This window comes from Hakea prostrata, chromosome 1 (assembly GCF_041222555.1).
Source record: "Hakea prostrata isolate BN-2017 chromosome 1, UWA_Hpros_2, whole genome shotgun sequence".
NCBI lineage: Eukaryota > Viridiplantae > Streptophyta > Magnoliopsida > Proteales > Proteaceae > Hakea > Hakea prostrata.
In genome coordinates, this window is record NC_142600.1 from 14095135 (window position 1) to 14109651 (window position 14517).

The 14517-nt window shown below is 39.0% G+C and overlaps 1 protein-coding gene across 1 annotated transcript in view; it reads left to right on the plus strand.

The window, feature by feature from the left end:
- Positions 1–14517, plus strand: part of LOC149027682 (pleiotropic drug resistance protein 2-like) — a 56111-nt gene that overhangs the window by 32589 nt on the left and 9005 nt on the right. The window contains exons 12-17 of the mRNA XM_089164874.1: positions 2625–2755; positions 6501–6833; positions 7469–7759; positions 7854–7937; positions 13881–14011; positions 14131–14358. Coding sequence (XP_089021000.1) covers positions 2625–2755; positions 6501–6833; positions 7469–7759; positions 7854–7937; positions 13881–14011; positions 14131–14358 — 1198 coding nt within the window. The remainder of the gene's footprint in view (positions 1–2624; positions 2756–6500; positions 6834–7468; positions 7760–7853; positions 7938–13880; positions 14012–14130; positions 14359–14517) is intronic.

Sequence of the window (14517 nt, forward strand, 5' to 3'; positions counted from 1 at the left end):
TTTACTTTTGGTGGTGGCAACAAGAACAATACTATGCTCAACGAATGCTGCTACAACCTCGCCTCTTCCTGCACCGTCTCAACTGCGTGAGGTTGAAGACGATGGTTTACTATGTTGGTTTGGTGACTCTATGGTTCAAAGTGGTCTCCTGCTTGGGTTTTGGTCCAACTGAGATAATTGGGTTCAAGTTATAACGGAAATCTATTGGGTTTTGTTGTGATGAAATGGGCCAAGCCCATAGTCACTATTTTGAATTGGTGGGGTTTACCCACTTAATCCCCCAAAGAGAAAAGATAGGATGGGTAGTGGGTTAACGAAATGGGCCAAGCCTCGGGTTAATAGAATGGATTGGGCCCAAGGGGGTTTCTTGATGGCCCAGTCTTTGCATTTGGTTCTCTTGGCCCCTATTGAGACATTGCGGTCATGAGTTGGGCCCAAATAGAGGAATCTTTGGTCTGTAGAGTAGGACCCAAACCCATTAACTGGTTTAGTGTAAACCAAACGAGCCCGAAACTTCCTCCAACATCATCTTCTCCATTTGTGGCGAGCAGCAACCCTAGACACCGTCTGCAAATTTAGGCCATTCTTCCTCGTGTTTGCCCTCATCCAAGGGGGTTTCTCTGGCGCTCGCATCACCCAATCAACTCTGCCTCTTAAGTGATGCCACCCCTTTCTTTGGCTAGTAACACAGTACTTTGCACCTTCGTTGATGCTTGCTTTTCAATCGCACCCGCCCCATCGCCAACCAGTAACCACAGAACATGGTTTCTGGTCTCTTAGATGTGCATCGAGCCTTGTGATGAACTTTGGGATGTGGGTTCGAGCAAGCAAGCCCTTCTTGTGCCGTTTACTACAAGTTTAGCGTGAGACCTCCATAACATGCCATTGATCTCTGCTGGTGTTTCCACTTGGTTCTTTTCCCATCGGTTTGGCCTGGGCTTCCAAATCTATTACTCCATTAGCATCGTTAATTTCTCCTTGGTTGCTATCCAAAACTAAGTTCACGTCTGCCGCCTGGTTCTTACTGAAATCAGTTAGCAGGGCTTCTCCGAAACCCTTCCAATCAAACACCGGCCAATTTCTCCGGTAAACCCATTCTAACACTTCTCCATCCAAATGCTCGATGAGCTATTCTGAGCCAATATTCATGCTCAATTTGGTGTTGCCGACAAAATTGCTGGACTTCTGTTAACCATTCTTGCGCTCTTCCTTCACCAAAAAACAGAGATAAAGTCATATCACCTCCCTGGATCGTTACAGCTCTGATACCAATTGATAAAACCCTACTAATACTTCCCAATACCTTGAAAAATTAATACAAAGTTGCAAGAATTAACAAGATAGACTCTGGTTTCTATGGTGCTAGTCACCCCCACACCTCACGGTGTTCCCTCAGCCTATTGGCAGACTCTCCAAAGTATTCCCTTCCTCTCTCTTCCCTCTTTCCCTCTATTTATTATCTCAAATAACCCAACTAACCCTCATTCCAGATGGCCTCATCCCTAGAGTAACCCTAACTAACCCTCATTCCACATGGCTTCATCCCTAGGGTCCTAACACTTACCCTTAAAAAGTTTGAGTTCCTTCGAATATGGTCTAGCATTCTATTACATCTTTTAAATAAGAAAGACTAAGTTTCTGTGTGTCATGCTGTGCTTATATTTCTGATTTCTCTCTGAAGAAAGAAACTACAGAAATTTGAAGCAGAGAGAAGAGATGCCACTATCTATTTGAGTGTTATTGCTGCACTCTATTTAAGAAGCAAGTTGTTGTGTGGAACTCTTATGCTGGTTCTTCTCTGTTGTGGTTACATCAATAAAGTTAACTCTTCAAAAACCCAGTTTTGTAATATACTAAGATAATTACTTGCTGATGCTTCTATTCATTGATGTATTAGGATGGGCTCGTAATGCCTTATCAAGTGGGCACTTGATAGGAGAACTACAATTGGGGTTGCAGTTCTTTTCTTCATGATCCTCAAAGGTTGAAGCAGGGGGAGGGGGGAGTTTCTTTTGATTAAAGCATCGGTCGATGGATTTAGGCATCTTGGCAAACCACGTGAAACTGTGTCTCATATGTTATTGTGTTTTCTTGCATACTTGTAGTGGTGTTCTTGCAAGACGCATGTGCAAACCTTGGTAACCTGGCCACTGTGGTAGTGAGGTTGGTACACATGTTTTGAATGTGACTTGTATATCTTGTGAATGTTGACAAATTGGGTTGACAGCCTGATATACATTGTGAATTAACATTTATCCCTAGTTCAGCCAATCAGATTTTCATTTTAAGAACATTATTTTGTATTCACTGATTTAACCAACCCCCCCCCCCCCCCCATTCCCCCCAAAAAAAAAGAAGAAAAAAAGAAAAGAAAAGAAAAAGAAAGAACTACTTCATCTCAGTGAGCATGTGATAAAAATGAAATTCCTTTCATGCTCAAAGATTCTTTAAACATTTCCCTTTCTAAATATACCCTTGACTGTATTTAAAATCTGTACTTTTAAAGTAACATGTTGGTTCCAGTGTCACTGTGGATGGTTTTTGATTTCATTTCTACAGTAGAAGCCTGTGGTAGTGTGCTACTATATTCTCCTTGGGTTTCTAATAATCATCACCTGTAACAGGTATTGATATGGCGATTAGAGACACGTCAAGAAGAGTTGAAGAGCAGGCTCCTAAAAGAGGAATGGTGTTGCCTTTCCAGCCTCTTTCTCTTGCATTCAATCATGTGAATTATTACATAGACATGCCTGCTGTGAGTCTCTTGTTTCAATGAATTAAATGAACACTTTCTTTCTTCTTCAAATGTCTTCACTCTTCAGACATCTCAAATCAAAACCATGGGATGCCACATGACTGGCAAAAGAAGACCTACTGATGAGTCTATAAATTAGGAATATCCTTCTTAATTTATTGAACTGACAGTGATAGCCTTCATTGAATGAATTCAAGTCATGGGGGCTGTAGGGGACTAAGGGAGGAATGGTGCCAGTCTTGTCTGCATGCCAGGACTGTAACTTTCCATTCTATCTTGAACGTTTAATTTGTCATGCGCATCCCATTGGAAAGAGTCCTGATTGGAAGAAATAAGATTTGTTCCTCCTTGCATCTGTTTCTCTTTCAATCTTGATAGGAAAGAAGTTTCTTCAAGCTTGAACGTTGGTTGGAGAATCATAAGAAATGAAATTCGAACAGAGCAGGATTAATGCTTCTTTTAGAAAATAGGAAAACTTTGAAGTGATATGTAGAAGATTCTAATATATTACTATGATAGCTTTTCAATTACTGAGGTTAGGTATAAATGGGTAAAACACAGAATTAGGCTTATTTTTCTTGGTGGAAATAAGCTTTGAGTTGGGTCTTCAGTCAAACAGGTTTTCTTTGATCACTGAACCTAAATTATGGGTAGGAATTCAGGGTTTACATTATTTTCTTGTGAGTTGTTTTATTTTATTATCATTAAACTACTTGTTGGGATTAAAGTATAAGTAATTATTATTCTATTGGTTGTCAAGGATTGGATAGTCATGCCTTTTCCTCCCTTCATTAGATTTTAATTATGTAACTACTCAAGATAAAGTCATATTATAAGGAATGTCTGTTCCTTTTATGGCAGAGCTTTCAATTTCAAGGACACTTTCCTTTTCGATTGTTACTTTAATTTCTGTTTAAACCAATGTTCAAGATCTCATTTTTGAGGCTGGTTTTAACTTGTCAGAAACTGAGATATGGCTGAGATGGGTCAGAACTAGGGACTTTTGGGGGGTAAGAGTCGACTTGTAGTGGGCTGGTCAAAACCATCAAAGCTGATTGAAACTACTGAAACTTGTCAAAACTAGTTGAGACTGGTTGGTTGAAAATTGGTTAGAATTGGTCATAGCTTGGCAATTATCGGTCAGAACTATCAAAAAATCGTGGAAACTTGTTGAAACCAGAGATTTTTTTTAGAGTGCAAAGCCATCTCACCAAGATATGACTTAAAATAGAGCTGATTGGAGAGCAAAGATCCATGTGGCCAACCCTGTTTTGTTGGGATAAAGTTGTGTTGTCATTGGATTTTAGTGCCTCCAATGTTTTCTTTTCATCTTATATGAAAAATTATTGGCTTTGCCCCAATGTTCTGGCAGATTCTATGTGTTGTTTGACGCAATGCAATTCTTGGTGAGATACTAAGGTGGGATTGGTGGGAATCTGATCAAGTTCCAGCCTTCCAGGTGACCAGCTCAGTCCATATGCATCCATCTTTCTTCCATTATTTTCACCCCATTTACCATACATTCTATTGGTGTTTTTAAATTTCCATTCTACTCCTATGCATTTACTGCCGTAATTTGAGTTTCTTAATAGTTACATGACTTATGTCTGAGATTTCAAATCTGATTTCATGTTTGGCAGTTGGGTTACATTCTAAATGCACCTACAGTTGAAATTTGATTTTGTTGCTGTTTTCTTATAGTCCTACTTAAAGACGATCCTTAGTTTTACCCTATTCTGAGCTCACGTTTGATTTTCAGTTTCAGAGTATCAGCCTAATAACCCCTGAATTTTATTACTGTTCTTAATGACGTTTTATCACTGGTGAGAGTTCTTAAAGTCATGCAACCAGTGTTCAATTCTTGAAACCTTTTTCAACCTTTAATCGCCCTATTCATTAGTATACCTCTGTAAATCCAGATCTGACCATAAATTTGTAATCAGATTTGTGGAGTTATACTTTTCCATATAGTTGACCTTCAACCAGCTTTTGGGTACAATCAGAACCTTGGTTATCTTTTATTGTAAATCTCTTGAATTCTGGGTTTACCACTGTAATTCTTGTTTTCGACTGAGTTTGTAAATGGAATGCCTTAGGATTATAGAAATCCTTTATTTGGTATGTAGCACTCACTGGTTCTAGAGAGAGACTAAGCCTACAAATTTCAATTGCACAAAACAAGTTTCAAACCTCCATATTATCTTTCTTCCTGGAACTTGGAATAAAAGCTTGGTCTTTCATATCCTCCTCCAACCCTTATATCAACCCCAGCTTCCCAACCTCAAAAGTGGCAGAGTAAAAGAAAAAGCTGTACTTCCATAAGAAAAATAAATCTTCACATACAGGGTTCATTTACTTTGAGATGATAAGGCTAACCAAAACAAAAAAATGAAAAGAAAAGAAAACCCACACTTGTTCAACAGTTGTCATCCAAAAGGAAACAATGACATCCATTGTGATGACTCTAAACACAGGTGGTAAAAGGATCAGCCCTCATGCCCGGCAATCAGATGGCCATCCAGCATGCCCATTTGATTGAGAACTGCAGTCTTGTAGCATACTGTTTTCCTGGATTATCTCAGTGAGACACCAAAGCCTCGGTTGCATGTGGTGCCAGAGTAAGCCTTGTGACTCGACTGGCCAATCTGTTTCAGGTAAATGTGTGGATTCCCTCCTTGTCATGGCGTATCAAGGACTCAAAACTTAATCTTTTGAAAGAAGATTAGGAAACTTGTACTGCTTTTTAGAAGAAAACTGAAACTCGACTGGTCTTTTTAAAAGAAGACTGAAACTCGTTTGGTCTTTTTGAAGAAAACGGAAACTTTATCAAATGTAAAGAAGATACAAACTGATCAGCCATGGCCAGAAAGGATAAGCTCCGCGTTTTGCAGTGATTTGGGTTGTGTTGATGTTATTCTCTCTGGTTGGTGAAGAGGAACTCCTATTTATCCTGTCTAGTTCCCTCCAATATTGCAAAATCTCATCCAACTAGCTTTATCCTTCAATTAGCAGCGTTTATAACTGTGCGGTCAGCTGCATCATACTCAAACTGGGTCTGATGCAGGACAACAAGCTAGGAACCAATTCGAACCAGCATTGAAGGCCACCTTTAACCAGCCAACTGGTCCAACTAGATGGTCCCCTTGCTCCACAATTTTGACCAATCAACCTCGACTGCTACAATGGAACAAAACATGAAGATGGGAAGTCAAAATACTGTTCATGTCACTATTCACGCGAACAGTATCACAGCCCATTATTTGGCATATTGGGAATATTTCATGGAGTCGTCGTGGGGCCCAAAATCAGATTGTATGAAGATTTTATTTTTAGGGGATTTAGGACCTTAGTTTAGTTTCTATTGTGGTAGTTTCTAATTTTAGTCAGTTTCTATTTCCATAATATACTATTGTCACTAGTTACTAGGGTATTAGTTTCTATTTTCAGTCTATTAAGTTTGTCTTTCTTGTAAAGCTTTAGCCAAGCTATAAATAGGCCCTTACATCTAGGCATCTGCTAAAAGTCCTTGTCCAGATCATATCTTTATAATTTCTATAATATACCTATGTACTAGAAACTTTCCATAGTTTAAAATTGCTTCACATTTCCTTAACATTCAATTGTTTAGATACTACTAATCTGTGTAAGATCTTGTTTTCAGTAAATTTTGGCTACAAATCTGTTGTAGTCTGATGCGCAACTTAGAAAGTCTTCTGGTGGAATTATGAAAATTTTGTTTTGTCAGGAAATGAAAAAGCAAGGAATTGAAGAAAGTCGTCTCCAATTGTTGAGTGATGTCAGTGGTGCTTTCAGACCAGGAATTCTGACAGCATTAGTTGGTGTTAGTGGTGCTGGAAAGACCACATTGATGGATGTTCTAGCAGGACGAAAAACTGGTGGATACATTGATGGAAGTATTAGCATATCAGGTTTTCCAAAGAATCAAGCAACTTTTGCTCGAGTTAGTGGATACTGTGAACAGAATGACATCCATTCTCCTCGTGTTACTGTTTATGAGTCTCTTCTGTTCTCAGCCTGGCTGCGTCTTTCTCCAGAAGTAAAGCAGGAAACCCGGAAGGCAAGTCACTTTGGTCGTCTTTTTTCTAGTCCACTTCAAACACACTCAGTTTTCTAGTTATGGATTCATGAATGACCTATGACTTGGTTCTTTTTTATCAGAAAAACCACTAAATTCAGTATTTCTTTGTTTTCTGGAAAGTCACACGTTTTTGTATTCATAGTTGGCCAGCTTCTTTAGGCTAAGAAATAAGCCTATCCTGTGACACATAACTGAGGTGATTAATTGTGTTAAATCAGATGGTAGATTGAATGGACGAATCAAAATCACTATAGTTGTTTGCTAGAACAAAAATTTTGTTTATCTGAAGGTTGGATACAACCTTCTCTGAACTTCCTATTCTAACCTTTTTTTTTTTTTTTTTTTTTTTTTTTTTTTTTGTGATTCTGAATTTAACATTCGTACATTATATACTCATAGTTATAAAGCTGGTATACCCTTTTCAAGGAGCATAATTGACTAGTTTCCTTAGAGCACTAATGAGTAGCAAGCAATTATTATAATTTTTTTCCTTAAAAATAGTCAGGGAAACCACAAGGTAATCAAAAGTAGAATTAATTACTTATGTGTAGGAACATGACCTTGGACCTGATAATAATTTTTTTTTATTGTTATCTTCTCTCTTTTTATTGCAGATGTTTGTTGATGAAGTCATGGGATTAGTAGAGCTTAGTCCTTTGAGAAATGCCTTAGTTGGCCTTCCTGGAGTAGATGGTCTTTCAACAGAACAGAGAAAGAGGCTCACAATTGCTGTAGAGTTGGTTGCTAACCCGTCCATCATCTTCATGGATGAGCCAACATCAGGCCTTGATGCTAGGGCTGCTGCAATAGTTATGCGTACGGTTAGAAATACAGTGGATACGGGACGGACCGTTGTCTGCACAATTCACCAACCAAGCATAGACATTTTTGAAGCTTTTGATGATGTATACCTTGATTCTTAAAGTTATTTCTCCTTTCTTCTGAAGCTCATTATCAAGCAGCACACATCTTCTCAACTTGATATCATTTTTCTTGCAGTTATTGTCGATGAAGAAAGGAGGACAAGTCATTTATGCTGGTCCTCTTGGGCAACGTTCTCACAAGCTTATAGAATACTTTGAAGTGAGTGCTTTTAAACTTGGTTTTCATTTGTTTTATTTCATAACTTTGTTGAACTCTATGGAGGTCAACATCAGTAACTGGATTGGATTACTGTAACCTGTAGGGGTGCTTATTTGTTTATTTTACATTTTCAATAGAAAAAGTCAAACAATTCTGTCAACTTGACATGGTTACAAAGTATCTACATTATCTTTTAGGTTAAATTTTTATTTTGAAGCAAAATTGGTTAGCTTTATTTTTCCTTCTTTCCAACAAGTTTTCTAACCTTTTTATCGTTCAGTGCCAAATGACTGCAACACATTCTCACACTATATGTATTAAATGGATAAATGCAGCCTACTTGCATATATCAAAAGTTGAATTTGCCTACAGCTTCTTCTTGATAGAGAAGGCTCTAGTGCAGCTTGAAAGGGTAGAAGTTTTATTTTAGCTTTCTTTTTGTAGTCCCTCTTTCTTTTCTTTTTTTTTTTTCCCTCCATATTTTACATCTTCCCTTTTTCTTGGTCTGTATGGTGGCATGATGGTAGTTTATATGGTGCGCCAGAGTAGTAGTTGGTTTCTGTGTGGTGGACTTCTGTTTGCTTGCCCTCTGGTTTTTTTGTTGTGGAGTGAGTGGTGATTTAAGATTGTTATGCTTGTTTCTTTTCAAGCATGCTGTCTTGTTTGACATTGTTGAATGGTCTAAGAACTTCTGGCTTGGGTGAGGGATACACAGTCAGTCTTAATTTATAATAATAGGAGAGTACATAAAGGGAGAAATTCCCGATGTGGGATTGTTACAAATAACATTCTAGAGACAATTCTACCCTTTATTATTAGAGTTACAACACTCCGTCTCAAGTTGGTGCATACTTATGTATCATGCCACTTGCTAGTAATGTAGCTAAAAACCTTGTACTCACACTGAAAATATCAGCCTTCTGATTGTCGGATGAGACAAAAGAAATGTTAACCAACCCAGAGTCAATTTTCCTTAACACGTTTGGTTTTATCGTGTTGGATTGGATTGTGGGCTATGCCAATTGCAGACTTGCTGTCTGAAAACAATTCTATAGGTACTTTTAGATCTACACTAAAATCTTGAAGTAACCCCTTCAACCATAACATGTAAAAAATTATCTTGTGCCATTGCTCTAAATTCTGCTTCGGCACTGGACCTAGCAACGACTGCTTTTTTTTGCTTCTCCAAGTTATTAAGTTTCCTCTCACATAGGTACATTGCCTTGAAGTCGACCTTCTATCATCTGGGCATCTTGCCCAATCTATAACTGTGTAGCCTTTAATATTTAAATGTCCATGAGAGGAAACCAAGATTCCTTATCCCGGAGCTGCCTTTAGGTATTTAAAATTCTGTTGACATCTAGATGAATGAAATGAGGATCTTGCATGTACTGGCTCACTACGCTAAGAGAAAAAGTAATGTCCAGTCTGGTCTGAGACAAATAAGTCAGTTTCCCCACTACCCTTTGATAACTGGTCTTGTCCACAAGTTTCAGCTAGCTTGCACCCCAACATCCTTATTTCTGCTAATAGATCCAAGGTATATTTTCTTTGAGAAAGAGAGATGCCGTTTTCAAAATATGCCAATTCAATGCCTGGAAAATACCTGAGCTTTACTGTTTCCTTGATTCCAAATTCAATCCCAAGAATGCCTTTAGGGCCGAAATCTCTGTAGCACTGTTGCCTATGAAAACAATGTCGTCCAAATACACTAGCAATACTATTATGCGAGTGTCTGTGCTTTTGATAAATAGGGTACCATCAACATTGCTTTCTTTAATAACCGATAGACCACCATAACTTTATGGAATGTTCCAAACCATGCGCTTGGGGACTGCTTCAACCCATAAAGATCATGTTTAAGTTTGCATTCCTTCCCATGAGTCTTTGTGGAAGTATACCTGGTGGAATATCCATCTACACTTCCTCTTGAATTTCCCTATAAAGGAAGCCATTTTTAACATCAAGTTATTGAATATCCCATCCCTGATTCACTACACATGAAAGCACCTCTTGTACTGTGTTCATCTTAGCAACTGGAGCAAAGGTCTTCTGGTTATCAATGCCATAGGTCTAAGTAAATCCCTTGCCCACCAATTTTTGCTTCATATTTGTTCACAGTACCATCTGCCTGTGCTTAATAACAAACACCTACTTCCATCCAACAGTTCTCTTCCCTGTAGGTAAGATGACCAGATCCCATGTTCATTTTTTTACCAAGGCTCTCATCTCTTCATCTAGAGCTTCTTTCCAGTGAAAATGAGCCTGTACTTCCTACCAGATGTTAGAATAGAAGCAGAGGAGAAAGAAGAAACAAAACTTTGAAAGGCTGGGATAGTGATTGATATGTTACCAAGTTAGAAATAGGGTGCTTAGTACACACTTGTGGTTGCTTTCTAATGATGGATCAGAAATTTGGACAGAAACAGACTTACTAGGATTTGTCTTTGCAGGACCAAGAAGTGAAGCTTCCAATTAGCTAGGAATGGTAGGAGGCATTTCTAGGATGGCTGTTCCTTGGTAACTTTTTAGAGGAGATTGCACTTTGTGTTGTTGCTCCCCCTGCATACAACTGTCCTTGGCCGTTGATTGTTGTTCCTATTCGATCACTCCATCTTCCAGGTGGGCATCATCAGCCGAAACTTCGAGAGGGATTTCCGTGGGAGAAATAAGAACCAAAACCTATAAACTAGACTCATGCTCCCCTTGAAGAGGTGTGGGTAAAATTGGGAATATTTTCCTGGAAGACCACATCCATGGTAACAAACATCCTTTGTAATGGCAGATGATAGCACTTGTATTCTTTTTGTGTGGAGAAATGGCCGAGAAAGATACACCGCAACCCATGCGGTCTAGGTTACCATGAACATGATGGTTCCGAGTGAAGGCAAGACACCCAAAGACTTTAGGAGGGATTGTGAGTGAGGCAGAACCCATAAGAACATCAAAGGCGGCAGCATTGCTGCAATACATGGGATGGCATTCGTTTAATAAGGTAGGTGGTTGCAAGGACTGCATCTCCCTGAAATCGAGGTGGAACATTCATAGTAAACATTAAGGACCTAGCAACCTTAAGGAGATGCTGATTCTTGTGTTCGGCCACCCGTTTGGGGGTGTCAACATAACTGGTTTGATGTATGATGCCATGATGGCCAATAGGATTGGAATTCCCCAACAATATTTTCAGTCCCGTTATAAGTGCAAAGAATTTTGATGGATGCCTCAAATTGGGTGATACCATTTTGTGAAAAATTTGAAAGCAAGGGAAAACATCACTTTTTTGGTAAAGCAAAAGTGGTCCTCCTACAGTAGTCAATAAAAGTAAAATGCTAACTTTATTCAGAAGAAGAGAGACAATGTGAAGGTCCCCAAACATTAGAATGAATAACAGGAAAAGGGGTAGTACTACGATTATCAGAAATAGGATAAATATTACTAGTTTGTTTTGACAAAATGCAAGCATAACAACGAAAATCATTCAAATTACATCACTTATTACATTAGGAAAAATTCTAGCTAAAGTAGATAAAGCAGGATGAACCAATCATATGAAGTCAATTACCCACGAGGAAGGTTTGAGGACACACTATGGCAACTAGGGGGGGAAAAAAGAGAAAAAACTTGAGGTGGAAGGAGGCTCAGAAGGTGTAACCATGAGAGAGGCAATGCTAACACTAGATGTCAACATGGAAGAAGATAACTCAAGTCTGGTCATCAATTGTTGGAGATGTTGGAAACTTGGAATTCATCTGAGGGGAGAGGTGTTAGTGCACTAGAGTCCTTTAAATGTGCTTGATTGGCAGCTGCCTGTGAATTTCCACCACAATCTGTGGTACGACCTCCTTTGCGGGAACTAGGTGGTCAGCTATGGAGTTTCCAACATTTTTCCCTTGTATGACATTCACGCTCACAGAAATCACACTTGACGAGAGCAAGAGAAGAACTTCTAGTGCCAACATTACGAGTTTGAGAGCCTCCACTTCTACCAACCAAGGCAGACCTTTCGACTGTAAGAGTGTGAACCACAACATTCCTTCGACTGTCTTCAGTTTCAACCATATGTTATGCTTGTCCCAAGGAAGGGAAAGGCTCCCGTGAAAGAATCTAGGAACGTATCTGATCATACTCTACATTGGGACCAGGTAGGAAATCATAAACACTTATGTTCTCACTTTTCATAAGCAAAATCATTGGCTGCACAAGTTGGGGTAAATCTCCCATAGGTCTGGTGATATCCTTGTAAAGTATTATAATACTGAGAGAGGGTAAGGTCCTTATACTGTAACTGATGAATGTCTCTTTTAATTTCAAAACATTGTGTGTCATTACCAATCTTGGATTTGTATCTTTGGTGACTTTCCAGACAGTAGCAGCAATAGGAAGAAGAAGATAGCTTTCAGCAATAACAAGTTCAATATAATTGAGTGGAAAATTCATGACAAGATATTCATCAGTTTCCAACTTTCCTTGGGCCGAACCATGCATTGTAGGTTTAACTGTCATACCATGAACATGACCAGTAAGGCTATGAGCAACCACCACAAGAGCAACAGAACAAAACCATCCAAGATAATTTGTCCCATTGAGTTTAACAAAGTTCATCCTAATTGGGGAAAAATAATTGTCACGAATGACTAGAGCATCTTCTGCAGCAGACGAACAAGAAGAGGCGGTGGTAACAGACTCAGTAGACTTCGCGTTAATCCATATAAAGATAGATGCAAAGAAATCACATATCCTTCATTCAGAAGGAATCACACCCTGAATGGGTATAAAAAACCCTCGATAGGAGAAAAGTGCTCTCCACCAAGGGAACAAAGCATGGAAGAGAGGCACAGGCCTAAAAAAGGGTAAAGAATGGGGGCAGAAGGTTTTAGAGGGGGTGTTGGCAGGGTTTCGAGGCCCCCAGAGGAATCACAAGGAGAGGGCGATGCCCTAGGAACCTTCCGACAGGGTGTAGGAGGGATGATGGCGGCTGTCAGAGGTCCTAGGGACCTATCAGTGGCTTGTGGAGGTCCTAGGACCTGGTGGAGGGCTGGCGGAAGGCTGGCGGTGGTGGCTGGCTGAGAAGAGGCTGGCGGCAGTGGTTTATTAAGATATTCTAGGGTAGGTTTTTTCATTATTTTCTTATATTCGTGGGACATCAAATTTCAAAGGATTTCAGTTCTACTATGTTGAATGGTCTGAGAACTTCTGACTTGTGTCAGAGAGATTTATTTATAATGATAGAAGAGTATATCAAGAAAGAAATTCCCAGTGTGGGATTATTACAAATAATATTCTAGATATAATTCTACCCTTTATTGTTAGAATTACAGAAGAGATTTTCTGGAGTTAGCCTTCTAATACATTTAGGCTATTTGCTAGTTTCTTCTTATACATTTAGGCTATGTGCTTGGTTTTTTTGTTTTTTTTTTTGGTTTTTCCCCCCCTCTTCGGTCTGTGGTGAAGCTTCTTTCTGCCCTCACCTTTTAAGTTTCTTTTCTTTCTCAATAAATTTTCTCCTCTCTCCTCTTCCCAGGGAAAATAAAAAGGTTTTTACAACTATAAATATGATCACAAAAGCATATGTGGGTTGCTTGGTACAAGGTCTACAGTTGGTGATCTTGAAAGCATGTGCTTGATTAACATTCTGGTGCTTTGTTCTCTGCTATTTCTGCTTCCGAGTCTTCTATAAACTGATAGTCTACTGGCTACTGACTATTCCTCTCAAGATCATGCACTGGTTTAGATATGTTCTTTTATATTCTTAGTGGGACCTGATCTGGTGTATGGGCACTAGAATGGGCCAGCTAAGCTTGGGATAGGTTAAAGGGCCTTACTTCAGATGTTCTTTCACTATAGAGCTTTTGGCATCTCAGTCAGGCACTGTACTTGTTAAGATTAAAAATGTGGGCCTTTAACAAGAAGTCCCTGAGTGATAATATGTGTACCACATTGCAGTCTATCCCTGGCGTTCCTAAAATAAAAGATGGTTATAACCCTGCTACATGGATGCTTGATGTCACTACTGCTTCAGAGGCACAACTTGGTCTTGATTTTGCTGAGGTTTATGCCAATTCTACCCTTTATCAGTAAGTTTATAATTGCTGCAATGTTGTTAATTCCAGCGAGCTGAAATACTTTTTCTATTTTTTTTTTTGGACTAGCCTATACTTGTCTTCAGATTTATCTTTTTTATCCCTTCATTCAGGAATAACCAGGAACTTATTGAAGAGATAAGTACACCAGCACCAGGTGCCCAGGATCTTTACTTCCCTACCAAATACTCTCAAACGTTCATCACTCAATGCAAGGCATGTTTTTGGAAACAGTATTGGTCATACTGGAGAAATCCACCATATAATGCTATCCGATTCTTCATGACAGCAGCAATTGGTATTCTATTTGGTTTCATCTTCTGGGACAAAGGAGAGCAATTGTAAGTCTTGACACTTGAAAAATTTATTAACATATTTTCTTTAATTCCAGGAATACAATGATATAATCAATTTTTGGACAATTGTTTCACTCTTTATAAGACACGATTACGATGCTTCTAAGTTCCATCTTTGAACTAGAACATTTTTCTTCTTTTTTG